The sequence below is a fragment of the Callithrix jacchus genome, chromosome 15 (assembly GCF_049354715.1).
Source record: "Callithrix jacchus isolate 240 chromosome 15, calJac240_pri, whole genome shotgun sequence".
In the NCBI taxonomy this organism is placed as follows: Eukaryota; Metazoa; Chordata; class Mammalia; order Primates; family Cebidae; genus Callithrix; species Callithrix jacchus.
The window spans coordinates 47,215,979-47,237,278 of NC_133516.1; the positions used below are offsets into that span (position 1 = coordinate 47,215,979).

General features: G+C 37.5%; 1 protein-coding gene across 50 annotated transcripts in view; it reads right to left on the bottom strand.

Moving 5' to 3' along the window:
* MAGI1 (membrane associated guanylate kinase, WW and PDZ domain containing 1) overlaps positions 1–21,300 on the bottom strand; it is a 672,392-nt gene that overhangs the window by 73,765 nt on the left and 577,327 nt on the right. For all 50 annotated transcript variants that reach the window (XM_035274562.3, XM_035274561.3, XM_078351435.1 and 47 more), the window contains 5 exons: positions 16,667–16,724; positions 13,759–13,892; positions 11,060–11,152; positions 4,332–4,514; positions 3,169–3,789 (listed from right to left, as the gene is read on the bottom strand). In XM_035274562.3, the coding sequence (XP_035130453.1) occupies positions 3,169–3,789; positions 4,332–4,514; positions 11,060–11,152; positions 13,759–13,892; positions 16,667–16,724 (1,089 nt within the window). The remainder of the gene's footprint in view (positions 1–3,168; positions 3,790–4,331; positions 4,515–11,059; positions 11,153–13,758; positions 13,893–16,666; positions 16,725–21,300) is intronic.

Sequence of the window (21,300 nt, forward strand, 5' to 3'; positions counted from 1 at the left end):
ACCTGCACCAGGCCTTCTCATTACACCTCCCCTATATAGGGGAGATGATTAAATGTCAGTCCTGATTCAAGCAACTAATGTATGGCAGAAACAAATATATTTATATGCTTTCCAGAAAGATTAATAGTAGCTGGTGCCAGCCTGCCAACTGCAGATGTACAAACTTTCTATGCTGTACATATGGTGTATTTTAAAGACTGCTGATGTCACAGTGATTTTAAATTACTCATGTTCTGAAATAAACTATGTAGATGTTGATGAATATGACAATACATTCTGAATTATTTCATATAAATGTTATAGAATGTAACAGCATTAATAAGAAGATGGCATTAGGAATTAAGAAGATAAAATGCAAACATATTTAAAATCAAGGAGTATAGTCAGACGTGGTGGCTCAAGCCTGTAATCCTAGCACTTTGGGAGGCTGAGGCAGGTGGATCCCTTGAGCGCAGGAGTTCGAGACCAGCCTGGGTAACATGGTGAAATTATTTCTACTGAAAATACAAAAATCAGCCAGGAGTAGTGGCACACACCTATAGTCCCAGCTACTTGGGGGCCTGAGGAAGGAAGAACAATTGAACCTAGGAGGTTGAGGGTACAGTGAGTTGAGATGGTACCACTGCACTCCAGCCTGGGTGACAAAATGAGACCCTGTCTCAAATATGTACATATGTGTGTGTGTGTGTGTGTATATATATGTGTGTGTGTATGTGTATACATATGTATATATATGTATGTGTATACATATGTATATATATGTATGTGTATACATATGTATATATATGTATGTGTATACATATGTATATATATAATAAAATATATTTATTATTTATATATTATAAAATATTTATAATACATAATAAATCTATAAAATATTTTTTATATTTTTTAAAATATAAATTTATTATTTATATATTATAAATATATATATTATATATTTATATAAAATATATACTATATTAAAAATACATTTATATAAAATACTTTGTTTTATATATAAAATAAAATATTAAATGAAATGAAATATAAAATCAAGGAGTATGTTTCCATAATTAGTTGTTTGCTGGCTTAGGCAAATTCATTACAATATGGTTCTAATAAGTTACTTGGCTATAATGAGATTTTATGTTTGGTCTCCTTAGAAGTGAATCTAATGGGATAGAAAAACTTAACATATCCATGACAGAAATGAGAAAGCAGATAGATGAATTAGGAGAACAAGGTGGTCTGTGTCTGTCAAATGAGCAGTGGCTGAATCAGAAGTGCACCTGATGTACCAAGAACTATTTGAAAGTTTCCAGGTTGTCAGTCACAGTATTAAGCAATTATACAAAACTCAGTGTTACTCAGGTAAGTAGGGCAGAACATTGAACTGGAAACCACAGAGCCAGGGTGAACAGCTCTGAACCACTGTGGGCTGGTGGCTTCCTACCTCACAGGGAAGTGACAAAGATCAGAGGAGAGGCACATACGGGTGTGAAAGTGCTTTATGTATCATGGATTCATCTCTAGGGGCCAGGTTTCATTATCACTATCATCGTTATTGTCATAATCGTTCTTACACCCAAGTCATTTTCTACTACATATATCTTGGCTAGTGTTAAAAACCAATTCTCTGGGCAGTGAAGTGATCTAGGTACAAGAAGAGACTTGAAAATTAGTTACTGGAAATTACATTTTTAAAAATAAATTTTGCACATGCCTTTTATAATTACCTAAGCCAGGCTCACTGAGCATTTCAATTCCTAGAGACACCTGCTCTGTATTGTGGGCTTCCTTCAAATGATTCCAGCCATTTTGATCGCAGAACACACGGCTTCATGAAAACATGAGAATCTGGCTGCTGTAACACAAATGAGCTCCTCTGTTGCAACAAACCAAAAGGAAATCAAAGTCTGGTTCGTGATCTCTTTTCAGAAGGCCTGCATATATTGTAAATGAAACAAATGGTGGCAAGGATCAGGGGAACAGCCATTCTCAGGCCCACAGTGTGACACTATCAGTCATGACTAATCACGTATATGTATATATTATAGGAGCAAGACATTTCAATATGGTGGAAAATATTGCTCAGTTTAAGGTCTTGGGTTTTCTGGTGAGGCAGAGTGTGGGATGTGGAGTCAAAGAGAAAGGAGGAAGCTTAATGCCTTGAAATTTAGAATAACTCAGATCTCAGAGATCCTAAACTACTTTATTAAAATGTGAGCACGTTGGAAGGAAGTGTTTAGTATAATTAGCAGACCTCTTGTTTCTGCCAAATAGAAATAATCACATACCTATTCACTTATTCACTACCTATTCATTCATAAATACCTAAAAAGAGTCAGGTGTTGTGTTAAATATTGGGGATAACAGCTGTCCACATGCACATATGGGCCCTGGCTTTATGAAGCTTTATATTCTAATGAAAGAGAAATAATGAAAAATAATAATAAATGCATGAAATAACGCCTTGTGCTAAAAAGAGTGATGATGATCAAGGTTATGAAGAAATGTGATAAAGATTAAATGGAAGTGTTGGGAGCTACTTTAGATAAAGCTATGGGAGAAGTCCTCTTCCAGAAGGAGACCTGAATGAGACTGCGCCAGCTGGGAAGAGCTGGGAAAGGAGCATTCCAGGCACAGGGAATAGTAAGCGCAAAGGCCCTGAGGCAAGAAAAGGCTTTCAAGCATTAAAGGAGCTCCAGAAAAGCAGCCAGTATGGCTAAAGCACTGTCCGATGGAGAAGAGAAACGTGAGACACGTTTGGAGGAGTGACCACAGCCACATTTGGCCAACTATTTGGCCAAGTTCAGGAGACCAGTATGGACTCAAATGCCTAGGCTCAAGTCATCTTCTCACCTCAGCCTCTCAAACAGCCAGGACTATAGGTGGATATCACTACACCCAAGTTAGGTTTTTAAATCTTAATGTTTTAAAAAGGCTCAATCTGTTTTAAAGTATCACTCTAAGAGCATATGTCTTTCATAATATATAAACTGTAATTTTTATGTGAAAGGGGTTAGCATTTGCAGAAATCAGTAGGTATTTTTGAAACATTTAAATAAAAATAAACTTAAAGGAATACACATTTAAAAAGTCCCCGTGGTCATCTGAAGATGAGTGAGCTAAGCAACGAATCTCTGATTAAAAAAAAAATTCAAAGAACAAAACAAACCTACTTACCTCCTCGTTGCACCAACAATGTGACCTCACTTCCCTTAGGACACTCAACCAGCATATCCACCACTTGGTTGTGAGTTAGAGCCTGCACGTTCTTCTTATTAACTTCCACTATAAGATCCCCTTCTTTTAGGCCTCGGCACCTTGGGCTGTCAACAATCTGTTTCACTCTTTGGCCACCCCCACCAGGACTGTCTGCGATAGTAAAACCAAAGCCCATTGGCCCTTTGACGATATGAACAGTTATGAGTTCTGGCTGAGTGGCTATGGAGGAAGCCAAAGAAACAGTGTCATTAGGATAACCATGAGAACTATTTGAAGCCACGTCCGCTGGGCTGCTTGGCCTGGCATCCTTCATGCCATTGACTTTGCCTGTTTTGCTACTGTGGCTAGCTGGTGAATCATAGGTCTCTTGCCCATTCACAATAATTGGTTCTTTATCCAAAATGGCTACCGAGGTCACTAAACTTGTATTGGGGTCATCTGGATCAAAAGGCAATGGATAACCTCGGCAGAGCTCAAGGTCCACGCTGGCACCAATGGGGATGGACTGGAAGATCTTCACAACTTGAGCATGTGTGTGTCCCAAAACACAGGTGTCATTCACACTGACAATCACATCCCCTGTAGAAGAGAAGAGTGTGGAGGTTAAAAAAAGCATCCAGAAAACTGTCATCGGTATTATAACATATTCCACTAATAGAAAGCTGAACTGAAACTGCATGTGGGTGTGATACTATAGGGCACAGACTGCTTCTATTCTTTCAGCACCTAGTGTCTTCCCTGCTAATAAGAATACAATAATCACTGAGAGAACACTGGAGCTTTCTCCTAAAAAAAAAAAAAAAAAAAAACTCACTGCAGAAATCCAAGCTTAGAATTCATTTATTCAAATGGGGATCTACAGTTTTAATAAATTATTCCTTTTTAATAATAGTTTCAAATAATAGTTTCAAACAGTTTCCCAAAGTTAAAATGATTTCACAGGTTTTAATCTGTCCCAAGGGATGGATTTACTGGCTCATTCTCAAGGTGTTTTAAGGTATAAACATGTGCAATCACGACATTGTTTGGTCTTGCTCAAACCAAACAACATGATTGCACACATTTGTGTTCTGGGTTGGAGTCTTACCACACAGAATACACTAAGGCCATGTGGACGCTACCTGTTTCCATCTTGCCATCCAATGCAGCAGGACCATCTAGGACCAAGCTCTTGATCTGGAGAAACTCATCAGGTTCATCCCCTCCAACCACAGTGAAGCCAAAGCCACGACTGCTTTTCCGCAGCTTCGTGTGAATGAATTTGCCTTTCAACTCAGAAGGGTTTCGTGTAAAAAAGGGTTTGCCTGCATTAAAACAAGAAAAGCATAAAGAATGTCACCATCAGTGAAAAGGAGAATTAAACAAGATTTGAGACAACATATAGATCATTCTTCAAGCTTATGCTCTAGAGCCTTTGGGCACATAGCATCTTAAGAAAGTCCTCTCTTAATTTCAGGAATTAGGATGTTCCTAGGCCCCACTGTTGAAGGAGAGAGGTATGTCAACTCCAGGGTCTAAAAGAAACTACAAGAGAGGGATGATATTAGACCCTGTCAGGTGACACACCTCTTGGTTTCCATTCATGCAGTTTGACAGGAATTGAGCTGTCATAAGCTCCTTCACAGAAAATGGAATTGGTCTGTTTTATGTCTTTTGTTTTGTTTTATCTTTTATTTTGCAATATGGCTTCCAATGTGCTGCTTTGGGCCTCGCTTCCACTTGAAAAACCAACTGAGCAGCAAAACCTTTAGTTTTAATCAAACAGAAAATCCAGGCTAAAAATGCACAGATAATACCAGAAAACACAGTATGGTCACAAATAATAATTCGAGAAAAATGTAGAATGACTATTTTCAAAATTAAGGGTCATCACTTTGAATTGAATTCTAAATTCTATTGATTTTTTCCTATTAATTTGTACCTTTTATTAAATTTGTGAAACAGCCAACACATGTCCATGGCTAAGATTTAGTGTTTATAACAAGCTTTGGATATTTGTTTAAAAAACACAAACCGGCTCATGTAATCCCAGCACTCTGGGAAGCCAAGGTGGGCAGATCACGAAGTCAGGAATTCAAGACCAGCCTGGCAAACATGGTGAAATCTCATTTCTACTAAAAATACAAAACTTAGCTGGGCATGGTGGCAGGTGCCTGTAATCCCAGCTACTCAGGAGGTTGAGGCAGGAGAATTGCTTGAACCCAGGAGGTGGAGGTTTCAGTAAGCTAAGATGGCACCATTACACTCCAGCCTGGGTGACAGAGAAGAAAGGAAAGAAAGGGAAGGGAGGGGGGAGGGAGGGAGGGAGGGAGGGAGGGAGGGAGGGAGGGAGGGAGGGAGGGAGGGAAGGAAGGAAGGAAGGAAGGAAGGAAGGAAGGAAGGAAGGAAGGAGAGAAAACGAAAGAAAAGAAGGAAGGAAGGAAGGAAGAAGAAAGAAAGAGAAAGAGAGAGAAAGAGAAAGAAAGAAGGAAGGAGGAAAAAAGAAGAAAGAAAGAAAGAAAGAAAAGAAAGAAAGAAAGAAAGAGAAAGAAAGACCGAAAAACAACCAAACCAAATCAAACAAAACCAAACAAAATAAACAACCCCGAAATCCTAAAGTAGTTACTAACAGTAGCTATACAGCTCCAAATTCAGCTGTCTTATTTAAAATATATTAGGCTGGGCATGGTGGCTTATGCCTGTAATCATAGCACTTTGGGTGGTCAAAGCAGGGGGACCACCTGAGGTCAGGAATTTGAGACCAAACTGGGCAACATGGTAAAACCCCATCTCTACTGAAAAAAAAAAAAAAAATTAGCTAGGTGAGCTGGTGAGTGCCTGTAAACCCAGCTACTTGGGAGGCGAAGGCAAGAGAATCACTTGAACCCAGGAGGTGGAGGTTGCAGTGAGCCAAGTCTCGGTATTGTACTCCAGCCTGGGCAACAAGAGCAAAACTCTATCTCAAAAAGTAAATAAACAAAATAAATTAAATTAACAGATAGAGATACAGCTAAATAATTTCCAAACATGAAACCGAAGGTTTTATTGAGTTTTCTTGATACATTCACAAATAACATTTTGAACATAAACCAAAATGTTTTCTTTTGGGATTTACTAGGCACATATCTGTAACTGAGAAATTTACTGGAACTTCTCTGATTATCCCAAGTAGTAGACCTAATTTCATGAGCAGATTCTTTCATCTCTCCTAACTTTACTTACTTCTTATACCCTGTCCTTGCCACACACAGCTTCTCCACCTGCCCTGTTTCTTTTCTATTCAAAAATGTTATCCAAAACAAAAAGAGAGAAAGAAGGAGACATTAGTCCCCTACACCCCTGCAGTAGGAGCCTGGGACCTAGGAAGAAAAGTTATTTTGGTTAGTTATATCTAAAAGGCCTTAAAAGGTCTCTGGGCATGCATACAATTTTTAATTGCATATTTAAAAAGTTTCTGGCTCTTGCAAAAAAGGCTCTTTTAAATTGCCTGCAATCAGAGGTCCTTTCGCTAACCTGCTCTTTAGCCCAGTCCCAAAGCTTGTTGGAAGCTTGACAAACTACAGCCCTGTCACAGTAGTGAAAGAAAGGCAAGACTTAGAAGGATTCGCCATGCAGTCATCTACCAAGGCACTGGGAGGGTGGTGTCACTTCCACCAAGAGCTTTGGGGAGACCACTGCCAAGACAATTATCAGATGGAAATTGGTAAGATAACCCCCAAATTTACTTTAGGAGGAGGAGGGTAAGTGGCCTACACTCTTGCAGTAGGGGCTACTAGGGCATTCCAGGACTTTGAAAGGAAACACATTTTTGTTATGCAGAGATATCATCAACAGCCATTACCTTTCCAGAAAGACCTTCCCTAACCACCTTACTAAAAATTGCAGTACCTCCAACGGTCCCAATCCCTTTTTCCTGCTTTATTTTTGTCCTTAGCTCTTACCACCTTCCAAAAGAATATGCATCTTACCTATTTTTCCTACTGTCCCCCACTCCTATGCATGAAGGGCACTGCCTATGCAGGTACATAAAACCACTAGAATGTTAGTTCCATGGGAATTTTTCTATGTATATCTAGCATCTAGAATATGGTCTGGTACATTTCATATGCTCCAAAAATTTTTGTTGAGGGAGTGAATGAATGAACAAATAAAAGCACATAGAAATGAAATTTAACATGTTTTTGGGAAGGCTGAAAAGCGGTGTTTGGGTGTTAGAGCTTTTCACTTTTATTATAGGCTAAGTTAGAAAATGTGAAAATGTGCCTGGCAGTTTATGTAATTTAAAAAAATACATTAGCATATTTTGTGCTGAGAATGTTAACTTAATAAAGACATGAGCAGAGTTTTGAAATTATACAACTGACTTCCTTTTTCAATGTTTAACAAGGGAGGGAAGATCAGAAGATTTCACATTTATGCACATTTTATTACTCTTTACGTCTGGGTGGATCATTAGTTAATGTAGCTTTTGGAAAGAAATGCTTTTCACCCTCTAGGCAGTGGAATTTGGAGCTCTCAGCTGCAGCCCTATGGTGCATGTGATTTTCTAAGATCCTAACCTCTGTTTACCAGTCACCAGTGGTAAGACTTGATTGTGTGGGAAAACCACCTATGTAGCTTTTTAAAATGTACTCATTTCCAGTTCCTTCCCTAGACTCACTGATCAGGATGTTCTGGGTCTTGGCCTAAAACTCTGCACCTGAACAACCCTTAGGTGTTTGTTTCCCTGCTGGGCTCAGGGGAGGGGAAAGAAGTGTCATTTCTTGACCCTAGTGTTTAAATATCCTAGACCAGTACTGCCTAATGACACTTTCTGTGATGATGAAAATGCTCTGTATCTGCACTGTCCAAAATGGCAGCTACTAGTCACATGTAGCCACTGAACCCTTGAAATGTGGCTAGTGAGACTGAGAAACTGAAGTTTTTGATTTTTTAACTGTAATTAAATTGAGATGGCAATGTGTAATCAGTGACTTCCATACTGAACAGCGTAGACTTAGACTACACAAATGAGGCATAGTCTAACCTTTCAACCAAAAACGTTTCAACCAGAAGTTAAACTATTCCTCATGAAAATTAGTGTTCAAATCTGTAGTCTGCTACTTAGTGGCTATATTGCCTCGGGCAAGGTGCTAAATCTCTCTGCCTGAGTATCACAAGTACAAATGGAGGTAATGATTATACCTATTTCACATGATAGTTGTGGGGAACAACCATGATAGATAATGGAGGTAAAGTGCCTAGGAGGGTACCTGGCACATAATAAGAGCTCAATAAATGAGTTACTGTTTTGGTGGCAATGGTGGCAGAGTGAATGTGGTGGAGGGGTAGCTGCAAAAATCTCTCTCTAAGCACAAGCTTGAAGCTCGGGAGTTTTCACAAGAGCATATCTTCAAATTATCACTTGCTGGAATTAGAAGTACACTCTTGATCATGGGAGAATTTAGTTGACCTATCAATTTAGCAAAATTAATACCAAACAATCTAACCAGAAGCTATATGTCTTTTTCCTGACAGTCTATCAACACTAGATATTGCCCAAGATAAAAGACATTAGACACTAGATGGTTAATCAAGACACTTAACCAGCAGGCAGGTAACCCAGAGTTATAACCAATGAGGCTAAAGTCTAACTTAATGTTTAATGAAATCATAGACACTATTGAATGGTATTTGAAAGTGGGGTCTTTGGGAGGTGATTAGATCATGAGAGAGGAGCTCACATGATGGGCTTATTCTTATAAGGAGAGAAAGCGAGCTAGTCCTTTCTCACTCTACTCTGCACTACGTGAGAAAATGGCCATCTGTGAACCAGGAAGTGGACTCTCATTGGACATTGGAGCTGCTAGCACTGTGATCTTTGACTTTCCAGTCTCCAGAAGTGATGAATAAATGTTTGCTGTTTAAGCCACCTAGTCTATGGTATCTTGTCAAAGCTGCCTGAACCAAGACATTAGTGGATGTTTTAGTCAATCATTAGATGACTAAGAGGAATAAGGAAGAGATATAAGGAAATAAGGAAGAAGAGAAAAAAAAAAAGAAAGTCTGAGTGAAAGAAAAGTAAGATTTGAGTCTACTACAGATAAATACCATCCAGATTCTTAGTTGGTACATGAAAAATTTGGCACCCAGAACCTGAACCCTTAAAGCTTTAATTTATTTAATTTCTAAGACAATTATTTAAGGAAGTCTGGTTGGCCATTCTATATGTATATGCAGATGAATGGATGGATAGATGGATAGAGACTTTTTCACTCAATAATACTTTCATCAGAAAATAGATATCAAGGGATTATGCCTTGTTTGGGATTATCTCACAGTGAGAAAACCAGAAAACAGAGAATCATAGTCTCTTGCCTCCATGGGATTTAAAGTCTAACGAGAAAACTCTTGTTAAATTACAGCACACAAATGAACACTAGTTACAATGGTTAAATTTCATAAATGCAAAGTAGAGTGGTTAAGAGAAAACATAGTAGGGGAATCTAGCAAGGACTTGAAGTGATCAGGAGTTAGCACAGTAAGGAGGAGGAGGAAAAGACAACTGCAAACAGAAAGAACAGCCTCTGCAAAGACTCATAAGCAGTCCATAGTTTTGCTGGTTAAAAGAACTGAAAGGAAGCTAACTTACTGTGACAGAGGGGAAGGTAAGAAGGCATGAACCTGCAGAAGGAATTTCATATTTACAAACAAACAAACAAAACTGAGGAATTCACATTCAAGTTGATATTAATCAACATATTATTATCTACCATCTTTATTAAAGCCATTAGCACCATTAAAAAGTATATTCATGCCAGAAGAAATTGTTTTACATAAATTGATATTAATTCTAATCCCATGAAATGTCACCTAGCAGAGGAAAAATTTCTTTCTTATAAAACTTACAATGAATTAAATTTAGAGAAATGAATTGCTCGACTTATCTTTTTATATCTCACACAATTAAATCTCTTTACAAATGTAGAAAGGAAAACAAATTTTGGAGTATTTTTAGTGTTTCTTTAACAAAAACATTCTCCAACTCCGTCAAACATGATGCTCATTTAAAAGAAAAAGAAAACTAAACACAACTATTTTCTATAATTTAAGAGTAATGAGGCCTGAAAGTTGCAAGGTTCTGGAGCTTCCAATTCTCAAGAATAATCCTCTATAAGGGCCTCATCCTATGTGTGAATGTAAACAAACAAGACCCATTGAAATATTGTAAACATGCATAAATACCCAAACTGCAGCAAGGATAGGGAATGAGAACTGAAAACACAGTATCAAACCATTCACATTTATAGCAAAGTCTTAGTCAAAACCTAGCATGTTGGCTAGGATCTTGGAATATCTAACGCCGAGTTTCAGATTTATCTTTTTTAACATACTGTTAAATATGTGTGGTGTCTAAATCAGTGATTCCTATCTCTAGGATGGGTTTGCTCCCCAGAGACATCTGGCAATGTCTGGGGACAGTTTCCTTGTCACAATGTCTGTCAGAGGTGAGCTGTGTGCTACTGGCACCTAGTGGCCAGGGGACATCTCACAGTGCCCAGGACAGCCCCACAAGACAAAGAATTAACTACCCCAAAATGGCAATGGTGCTGAGGTTGAGAAACCTTGGTTTGAATGATCATGTAACAAATCGTCTTTATTTTTAAAGTATTACAAATCGTTGGAAAAAAATTACTCTAGATTAGAAGTAATTCGATTTCTAATTTTTCTTGACAAGTCTAACAATACTTTTATCACTGCTTTCATTATTTATGGTTTTCAATATCAAAAGAATGACTTGAGAGTTACAAGACTCCACTTTTTAAAATACCTTTAAAAAATCAGATTTTGAGCTAAAACTTTAACGAAATTAGGAAAACAAGCACTTTACCCTGAAGTGGAGCTTCTCTGGCTGGTTCTGGATTGCTTGTGGGGTGGTTTGGAATAACAGGAGGCACAAGGGCTGAGTGATCTTCTGTCCATTCTATGAGAAAGAAAAGAAAGTTTTCTATTTTTCCTTCAAATGCCTTGTTTACTACTTATGATTCACCTAATTAGTAATACCCAAAGCAATAAAACCAAGGGCAGATAGCTTAGATTAAAAAGAAGTTGCTATCCGACCTCACTCTGTGAAGATCTTTTTTTCTTGTCTAAGATGTTTGGGGAAAGAAATACTATGATATAATGAATGAAAACTCCAGGTCTCTCTGGCTGGAAAGTCGAAAGTGAGGTCAGTTTAAAAATGTCAGGAAAGATGTACAGTCAACTAATGGCAGCTGTATAAGGGAGAAATTTCTTCAATGTGATTGAGATATGAGCTAGGCTGCTGAGGCCAGCTTGTCTTAGGTAGGGAGGAAGATGAAGGTAGATTTCGGCAGTTTGCTAAGGGTGCTCTCTTCGGTCATCTCTGAAATCCAAATGAGACCCATTACGAACATCCTGGACCCTAATTGTAGTCTTATGCACCGTGAAGGCCAGACATAATTCACAGTGAGTGACCCTTGAGATGCACCCCAGAATCACTTCCAGCTCAGCAATCATATTCAATTGCACATTCTCATTTGCAAACTGTGCAAACTGTACTTTCTAACACTACCCAGTTTTATCAGCTCAGGAAAGACACATTTAAAAAATTATTTTTAGACAAAAAAACAACAGATGTTGATAAGGATGTGGAAAAAAGAGACTGCTTATACATTGTTGGTGAGAATGTATACTGCAACCTCTACAGAACCACCATTCAATCCAGCAATCCACTGCTGGGCATCTACCTGAAGAAAGAGAAATCATTCTATCAAAATGGTATCTACATTTGTATGTTTCCTACGGCACTATTCACAACAGCAAAGATACAGAATCAACCTAAATGTTCATCAACAGATGACTGGATAAAGAAAATATGCTATGTATGCCATGGAATACTACTCAGCCATAAAAAAAGACAATAAAATTATGTCTTTTGCAACATGAACAGAACTAGAGGTCATTATCTTAAGTGAAACAACTTAGAAACCAAAAGCCAAATACCACATGTTCTCACTTCTGAGTGGGAGCTAAAAAATGTGTACTCATGGACATGAAGTGTGGAAATAGACCATGGAAACTTGGGCTGAAGGATGATAAATTACTTAATGAGTACATGTATACTATTTGGGTAATGGTTATATTAAAGGCCTAGACCACCACCACTTAGTATACCCATGTGTAAAAAGCTGCACTTGTACCCACTAAATGTATATGAGAAAAAATTTCCTTTTAGCTAGAAAAGAGACTAAGGTAGAGAACATTTCAATGGGTGAATACAGACAGACATACATACGTACTCTACCTAAATTGTATAGTCCAGGGCAGTGGTTGGCAAACTATGGCCCACGAGCCAAACTGGGGCCAGTTCCTATTTGGATACAGCCTATGAGCCAAGAGTAACTTACATTTTCAAATCATTGAAAAGTAATAAAAAGGAGAATACTTTGTGACATATGAAAATTATATGAAGTTCAAATTACAGTGCCCATAAATAAAGTTTTATTGGAACACAGCTGTACCTATTCATTTACATATTATCTACAGCTGTTTGCACACTACAATGGCAGAGGTGAGTACTTCTAACAGAGACTGACTATATGAATCACCAAGCCTAAAATATTTATTATCTTGCCATTAACAGAAAAAGTTGGCCAACCTGTAGTCTAAGGTTTATATTTATTATATTCAGTATTATAGTAACAGAAGCATTACACTTCATATTCTATTTGATATTCACATATTAATATTAAAGGGAGTATTAAGCCTATTATTTTAAAAGATCACAATGAAAAACTGGGAAAAGTCAGAGTATCTAGCAATCAATGAGTGGCTAAAGTAGAGGCATTCATATAATGGAATATTATATCACCAGTATAAAGTATAAGCTAAATCTATATTAGCTAATTTTGAAAGATGTGCAAGAAATAAAAAGTGAGAAAACAGGTCTCAAAGACATACTATATATGTATAAATTATAATCAAATTTTTGTTAAAATACGTATACATGTATATCCCTAGAAAATTTCTGCACAGGGCTTATCACCGATAATGGGAAGGTGGCAAGCAGGGGAAAATTTAATGTTCTGAACTGCCATATTTTTACAGTGAGCATGAATTAGTCTGTAATTTTTAAAAGGCACCCAAAACTACCAGCTTTATATGGTTCTTTACATGTAATGTTCCTAAAATTAAAAGTTAGTTTCATGCCCAGTAACTCCACTTAAAGTAAAAATGCTAAAAGTGGTTTGGATTTAGATACCAGCTATAATGCAAACACTGCGGGGGCAAGAGATTTCCTTCCCCCTCAGAAAGTTATCTGATCTAACTATGCTCCTTTCTAAATTAAAGTGGAGATCTGGATGCCTCTGAATTAGAATCTCCACTTTAGCTGTCCAGAGGAAAACATAGTTGGGGTTCTCTTCGTCCCCTCAGGACATCAACTCCTTAGTGTGGCAAGAGACGACCCAATCATCGAGGCTAGTTTTGACCACACGGGGGTGTCAGTGCTCAGGTTTTGATCCACGCTCCCCTGCTCAAGAAAAAGCCTAGAGGGAAGAGGCGAACCTTCTGTCTGCTGGGGCTGCTGCTGCTGCTGCTGTTGTTGCTGCTGCTGTTGCTGCTGCTGCTGCTGCTCAAGCTGCTTCTTCCGTTTGGCTTCTAGAACTGGGTTTTCATACTGTGTCTTCCTGTTGATGTGGCTGGGGAAGATAGCAAATAGTATTCAGCTTGGAAACACTTCATCCCACCAGCAAAATGCCAATTAGACCAAGTCCCTGGATTCAAACTGAGCAGAGCAGGTGGTCTGAAATGCTAACCCTCATCATGTGTTAAAATGCCCAGTTAGAAAGAGGAAATAAAAGAGAGGTTTCCATTACTAACTGCTTATATGCACTAAGCACTGCACCACCAGCTTTACATGCATTTTATTTAAAACTCCTCAGTAAATGCCAGGAGGTAAGTCCTATTTTTATTCATATCTTATAAATAAGGAAAGTAAGTTTCTGGGCAGTTAAATGATTCACCTAGCATAATATAGCTAGTAAGCAGTAAACAGGCATGCAAGCTCAGGGTTGTCTGCTTTCAGATCCCAGAATTTTAACCACTGACCCCTTCAAATGTCCAAGATACGACCTGACAGGGGAAGCTGCTTTAATTCAACAAGAAGTAAATTAAGGAATTATTGGGAAATAAGATTAAAGTGGCTATGTGACATCGTCTGTAACATACAATGCCAGAACTGCTATGTAACTGTCTAAAGTAGGGTTCACAGAAGCATAAACAGTCATCCAAACAATGAAGTTAAACAAAGAACTCTACTCACATCTGTTAACTATTTTGATCACTAAACATGGAAGCACAAATAAAAGTACAGGCCTTAGGCAGAGAGACTCCAAATACAGTTAACCTAAGTAGATGTGATGTGTTCAAAATGACAAAGATCCAGACACTTGGATGTTTACAAAACTAATTAGGCCGTGCACGACAAAATGAAAAATACACACACATACACACACCTGTACATATGCATACATATACAAATTTGTTTTTTGCTATGGCCTTATTTAGTGTATGTACATGTATGTGTGTATACACACATGACACGAACATAACACAAGCATATACATATATGCATATATTTTTCTTTCTTTATTTATTTGTTTTTTGAGACAGAGTCTCTCTCCGTCACCCAGGCTGGAGTGCAATGGCACCATCTTGGCTCACTGCTACCTCCATCTCCCGGGTTTAAGCGATTCTCCTGCCTCAGCCTCCTGAGCAGCTGGGATTACAGGCATGTGCCACCATACCTGGCTAATTTATTTATTTTCAGTAGAGACAGGGTTTCACCATGTAGGCCAGGCTGGTCTCAAACTCCTGACCTCAAGTGATCCACCTGCCTTGGCCTCCCAAAACGCTGGGATTATAGGTGTGAGCCACCACACCCAGCCTTATTTTACTTAACTCAAAACAACAGTTTATTAGACGTTTGGGAGTATATTACTGTGATTACTGAGTACTCCAAGTTTTATAAAAAGCTAGGCCTTACTTTTTTAAGCAGGTTTATCAAACAGAATGGATAGATTGATTGCTCTTAATTTTTATTAAAGGCCTACATGTTTATTTCCTAATTCTTGTAGTAATTTCATTCTAAGAAATAGTCTACCATTAATAAGCACATGAATCTGAAAAGACACACAGAGAACTGTGTGGTAAGTTAACAACTTGCCCCTCAAACTAGTGTCTTCACCCATCAAAGCTTTTGTCATCTGTTCCTGCTCTCTCTTAATGCATAAAATAGTTGAGGGGGACAATTCAAAATGAGCTTCAAATAGCAAAAACCCCACAGTACATCTGTGAGAAAGATGATCTTTGGGGCACGCAAAAGAAATTTATTATCAGAGGGTCAGAGAAACAGCCAGGTTTGCCTCTTTGATGCCCCTTATTGCCAATCCCTCTTTTTGGGCAAAGTGGAGGTAAAAGTTTGTATTGGCCAAGGATACTTGCTATATTGAACTAATGATTTTTATAATAAGATGCTGGACATTTATTTTATGGCCTGGTATTTTTTGCATCTTATGTTCACATCACCAGAGTATTATACAAATGACTTTTCATCACCAGCAGGATAAGGAAAAGAAAATAAGACAGTTACATCTTCAGTGTGGCTTGTAGGATTCTATTTCTACATTTATATGGCATTTGCTTCTTTTGAAGGAACTTTTATTTGTTACCTCTCATCTTTCTAAGAGGAAACTATATAATATAAAGCTTTATTTTTTTTCAATGTCCTAACCTTTGGGTTTCTTTTAGTATCATCCTATTAATCAATAGTTCCGACCAAAGGAAAAAGTGGGAGCCCAATACTAGAATAAGGCACACAATAAAAAAGTCACCAGGTTTTTAGACTCTTAAAAATGGGAAACAAGAGCCTCAGGCAAGAGAAAAATAAACACACAAGGTCTGCAGCTTAGGCTAGTTTTCCATTTCCTCCTCAATCCTGGCAACATTTCATAAATTATTAAGATTTGCCTGAACCTTTTAGAATGTATGAATGAATAAAGAAGTAACTGCTAAGGAGTTTAGATCTGGGCAGAGCAAAAAGTAGACAAATAAGATACTCCTTGTGAAGATAAATAATCCCTCTTCATCTGGTCTACTGAATCCTTGCTTTTCTCATTCATTCATTCAACTAATACGCATTAAGTACCTGCCATATGCCAGGACCATGTTGGGCCTTTGTGATGCAGTGGTAAACAAAAGCCATGAATCCTGCCCGTGTGAATTTAATAATATAATTTGCTATTTTCAGATTTACTGAATATTTTCCCGTTCATTAAAATGTGCATACATACTTTCATCATAAAATTAATATTGTTATTTGGTTTGTACCTTATAATAACAGCAAGCTGTATTTAACACAAATGTAAATAATTATAGAAAGGCATAAACGTGTGGATTGTGAATGGGCACTTACTCTACATAGTAGATACCATAGACGGGGTCTTCGATCTTTTCCCAACCAGCAGGTAGTTCTGAAAAATAGAAGAACATTTAGAGCAGGAAGAGCATATTCTTGAAGAGCCTGAGTATTGTCAACAATTGAGTAAGGCAAAAAGAGAAAGACTCATAAGAACGCTTTAAATCCAATTAAAACTGCATATCCTAACAACAAAAAAAAGTATATTATTTTATCAGTGTATTTTTCTATATGAAGAGCAATTCTTTATCTATTGGTATTTTATGCAAGACAATAAAACTTAATAAAATGCAGTCCCAGATGCCTTTAGTCTAAATCACTATTAAATTAGATTTTAATGAAAATATAGGTTAAACTTGCTTTGAATGCCTCGTTCCTATCTTAAATGTTTACAGTTTTCTCATTTTGTTTCTAGGCCATCTTATTACACAAGCAAAACTGGATGAAAATTAATGTTTCTTTTCATTTCCAATACAACAGTGCTGCTTTGTTCTCCTTGAAATAAAATAAAATCTGCATCTTATTTTCTCCTTGTTCCTAATAAAAATGGAGTTGCATTTTTGAACTGCACACATCTATCACTCAATTGCTATCTTTGGGCTGGCCCATCTTTCCCAGCACTTACCTATGAAAGCAGTAACAGTGCTCCTGATGGCTGAGAGCTTACTCTCCAAGGTAGACAATTTTATTCCTTAAAATGTGGTGGTAAAGTGGCACTGGGAGATGTATGTGCCTTTCTGAAAATTCGATCATGCTCTACAGAACTTCCTAAGGTTTCATATCAAAGGCCAAAACTCTATTAAAGAGGTAATAGTTCTGATTGAACAAGAATCTGTTGTGGAAAGGCCCACTGCACCGTGTTATTTTACTTGGTACAAGAAGCAACTAGGTTGTGTTTTTTTGTTTTTTTTGTCATTAAACAATCCTTTCAGGCAGAGCAACAATTGCTCAACTTAATTTTAAAGCTAACCTGATATATATAGTTAAGGCAAACTTATGTAATACCACACTCTAAAGTGAGTAATTGGTCCTAGAAGTAGCTATTAAGACCAACTTGGATAGAATACTACAAACTTGAAATATTTGAAATAGATTTTTGTTTAATTGAAGGAATCATGTGGTCTCTAATTTAAATAATGATCATGTCGTCAGGGCAGAAGGCTTACATATGCCGCACACAGTTCCAGACTGAGGTGGAGGCATGCACATGCACGTAAACACATACAGACTAATTACTCAAAGTTTATGTTTTGTTCAGATTTGGCTGCACATCAAGAGACATTAATTTCATGGTTTTTGCTCCACATGTTACTTGTTTGCAAACAAAGAGACAGGTTTCCCCCCCTTTCTTCTAAATTAAAAAGAAAAAAACATTTAGCAGGTTTTAAAGAAGTCTTTGACTTGTAGGAGACATAAGCTGCTAAAATGCAAGACAGGTCCAATTTGCAGATGTTGATATAACTTGGCATTTTTATATACCGAGTCTTGCAGACCGATGCAAATTAAATGCCTGGGAAATGCTTTCCCCTTACAAAGCTGAAAATTACCATTTAAATGAAAATGAACCAGGAAAATATTTCCAAAGAGTTGAGAACTCAAAGATTAAAAAAATGTAAATTGTTGCACAGTCATACATCTGTATAGGGCAGAATGGTGGGTGGGTGTGAGGGGACCACATTAGGTTTTACAGATATAACATCTCTTTTCAAAATCTGTAACCTGAAATATGTGGCCTGACTATCTTTAGATAAAACAGGGGAAATATTAAGCATTCAAGTTACTCAATTATTAATTTGACAAACATTTCTTGAATGCCTACTGTTTGCCTCGTGGTGTGCTGGCACCAGGGACACAAAGATAAATGCAAACGCATCATCTAAGCAGATAATTCAGCCTCCTGGTAAGTGCTTTGATGGAGGTCTGAGGAGAGTACTAGAAAAGAAGGTACCTGTGACTTCTTTCCTGGTGCCTAGTCAACAACTTAATATTCTAGAGTTGAAAAAATGGGGCCAGTCAACTGGCTTCTCTGGACATTTGTCAGTTTAAACACATCTTTTGGAACAGATGAGCAAACTTCAGAAATTGAAAAGACAGTTTCTCACTTCCAATGTGGTGATTAACTTAATCATAGAAATTAGTCTCCTAATGCTTAAAATAGAAATGGGTCATTGATTTTACATAGGAAGATGTTTGTCCCAGAAGTTGCTGTTGCATTCTAAAAAACTGAAGAAGGCATAAAATATTTAATTCCAGAAAATTATGACACTATAATTTTTTAAGCAAACACTCTAAAGACTTAAAAAAGCAATCTCCTATAACTAACGACAGTCAGAGCAAATTAGACTGCACAACCTATCACAGAGATTTGAGGTGACTGAGACCCTTTTGGCATTGCCCAGATATAAGACTGACCCTTAGTTCTTTCATTTATCTCTACTACTCTCTGTGGCCTCAGGCTACTAACTTAATATCTCTGAACCACATCTTTCTTCTGGGTTTGCCTCAAAAGCCAATGGTGGATTAAATAAGGATACTTCTAAATACTTAGCATGGTTCCTGGCACATAGAAAGTGCCCAAGAAATGGCAGCTGTTCCAGGAAAGCACAAAAGGAGTAAGACAGATGTCTGTGGCCTGTGTCCTTGCTACTCCTGCCTCTGAAAACCTCGTGCTGCACTATTTTGTCTCCACAGAGCAAATACTGAGCACTTAAAGTTTCTATGTTCTTTTCAAAAGAGATTTGTCTGTGTATAAGTTGAAAATCATGTTCAAAATCAGAGATACATTTCAAAACTGTGACTTAGTTTTGGTTGGGAGGAGCGTTTATTTTCTTGGCTCTATCTCCCGTAGTTGGTTTCACCACACGAATACCCTATAATTCCAAAAGCAAGTTCTGCAGGTGCTTTTTAATTCTGGGGAGATGTCTGTAGAGGATGTGATAAATTCTGCAAACCAAAGTACATAATGGAGCAACTGACCCAGCTCAAACGACAGAGTTCAGAAATGACAACTCTATAATCAAATGATCTGTGTCCAACACCCAAGCCAACCGCCCACGCCTCTCAGAGGCAGATTACAAAGAGGGTTTCCTTGTCACATCTGGAATTGCATTGTTCACTGAAAACCTGACAGTTGCTATTGTTTGAAATTAGGACCCTCTTATTAAGAAAATGAGCAGTGAGCTTGTCAACAGAATCTGGAGTGAATGCAATAGAAAACTGTGTGTGCACATGTGCTACTCTTTACACAGTGAAAATGTGCAGACAAAAATCAAAGGTTTTATCTCTACCCTAACTACAAGAACACATTTGGGCCATTTCTATAGTATAGAACACATTCCTCCTTATGCTGTGTTAATGGAAAAAAGTCCCACAAGGAAGTACTGAAAAGTCCAAGAAGAGGGAATTAGGTAAGAAATAACAAAACTGCAAATAGCCAACAGCATGTGCTGATCACAGGGACAAATACTACAACATGCTCTCGTTAAGTCACCTCATAAGCACCATGGGAGCTCCTCTTTTGGCCCCTCTTTATGGATAAGGAAAAGGAAGCTAAAAGAAAGCGAATAGGTTGTCTAAGGTTGCATAGCCAGTAAATGGGGGAGCCAGGCAGCTTGATCTGAACCAAGAGAAAGCCAAGGGAACTAATGTTTAGAATCTTTAACAGCATAAGAAAGTAAGTTCCATGATATCACAGTTACATATGGGTAAAATGCAGAAACTTCGTTCCTGGAAAATTTCAAATTCAAATTTCCAGAGAAGCAAATAAGGTTGTGCCCCTGTACAGAGCTCTGCCATCTCTACTGGCTGCCAGCCGACAGCAGAGTGATCTCTCACAGTGGTAGCAAGAGTGGTTGAAATTGGCTGAACAAATGATTAAGACATTCATTTTGTGTCTGGAACACCCAGTTCTGTCTCTTTCAATTATTTTATCTAATATCATTGGATTGACAAATTCTATTTTCAATCAAATTAGTTTCAAATTGTTCTATTACTCCGGGTGAACCTCAAGTTGTTCCTCTCACAGTGACCACACAGACAGCTTATTAAACATATTTAAAAACAGTTATTGACCATTGTCATATGTATCAATTACAACAGGATATGTTACAAACATTAAGAAAAACAGAGCTTGGATCTATTCTATCATAATTCTAGCCAACCATGACTGATTATCTTTATCTATGTAGCAAAAATAAAGAAAACCAAATGAAAGCAATGTATTAAATAAATTTATATTTTCAGGTCTTGAAGCAATCTCAAAAATGCCAGGCAGATTCAATAATGTTAGTACAGTTCCACTCACATTGATATTAAACAATCTTCTACTTAAATAATCTTCAATTGCTAAAGAATCTTCATCAGTTGAGGCTTTCATCTGCAATTTAGCTGAAATTTATACTTTCCTATCTATCCATCAGCAAATGTATCAGATGGAATGCAAACTAATTTTAATATTGTTCAAGACTGAATATAAAGCACTGAACTTAATAGGGAACATAATTCAATATATTCCAACAGCAAAGAAACAAGAATTTGGCATCATTACTAATATAAATTATTCCTAAAGAACAATAGCTAGAGTAGTGAAGACTTGATGTACACTGACACAACTCTAAGGAAAACAGTACATA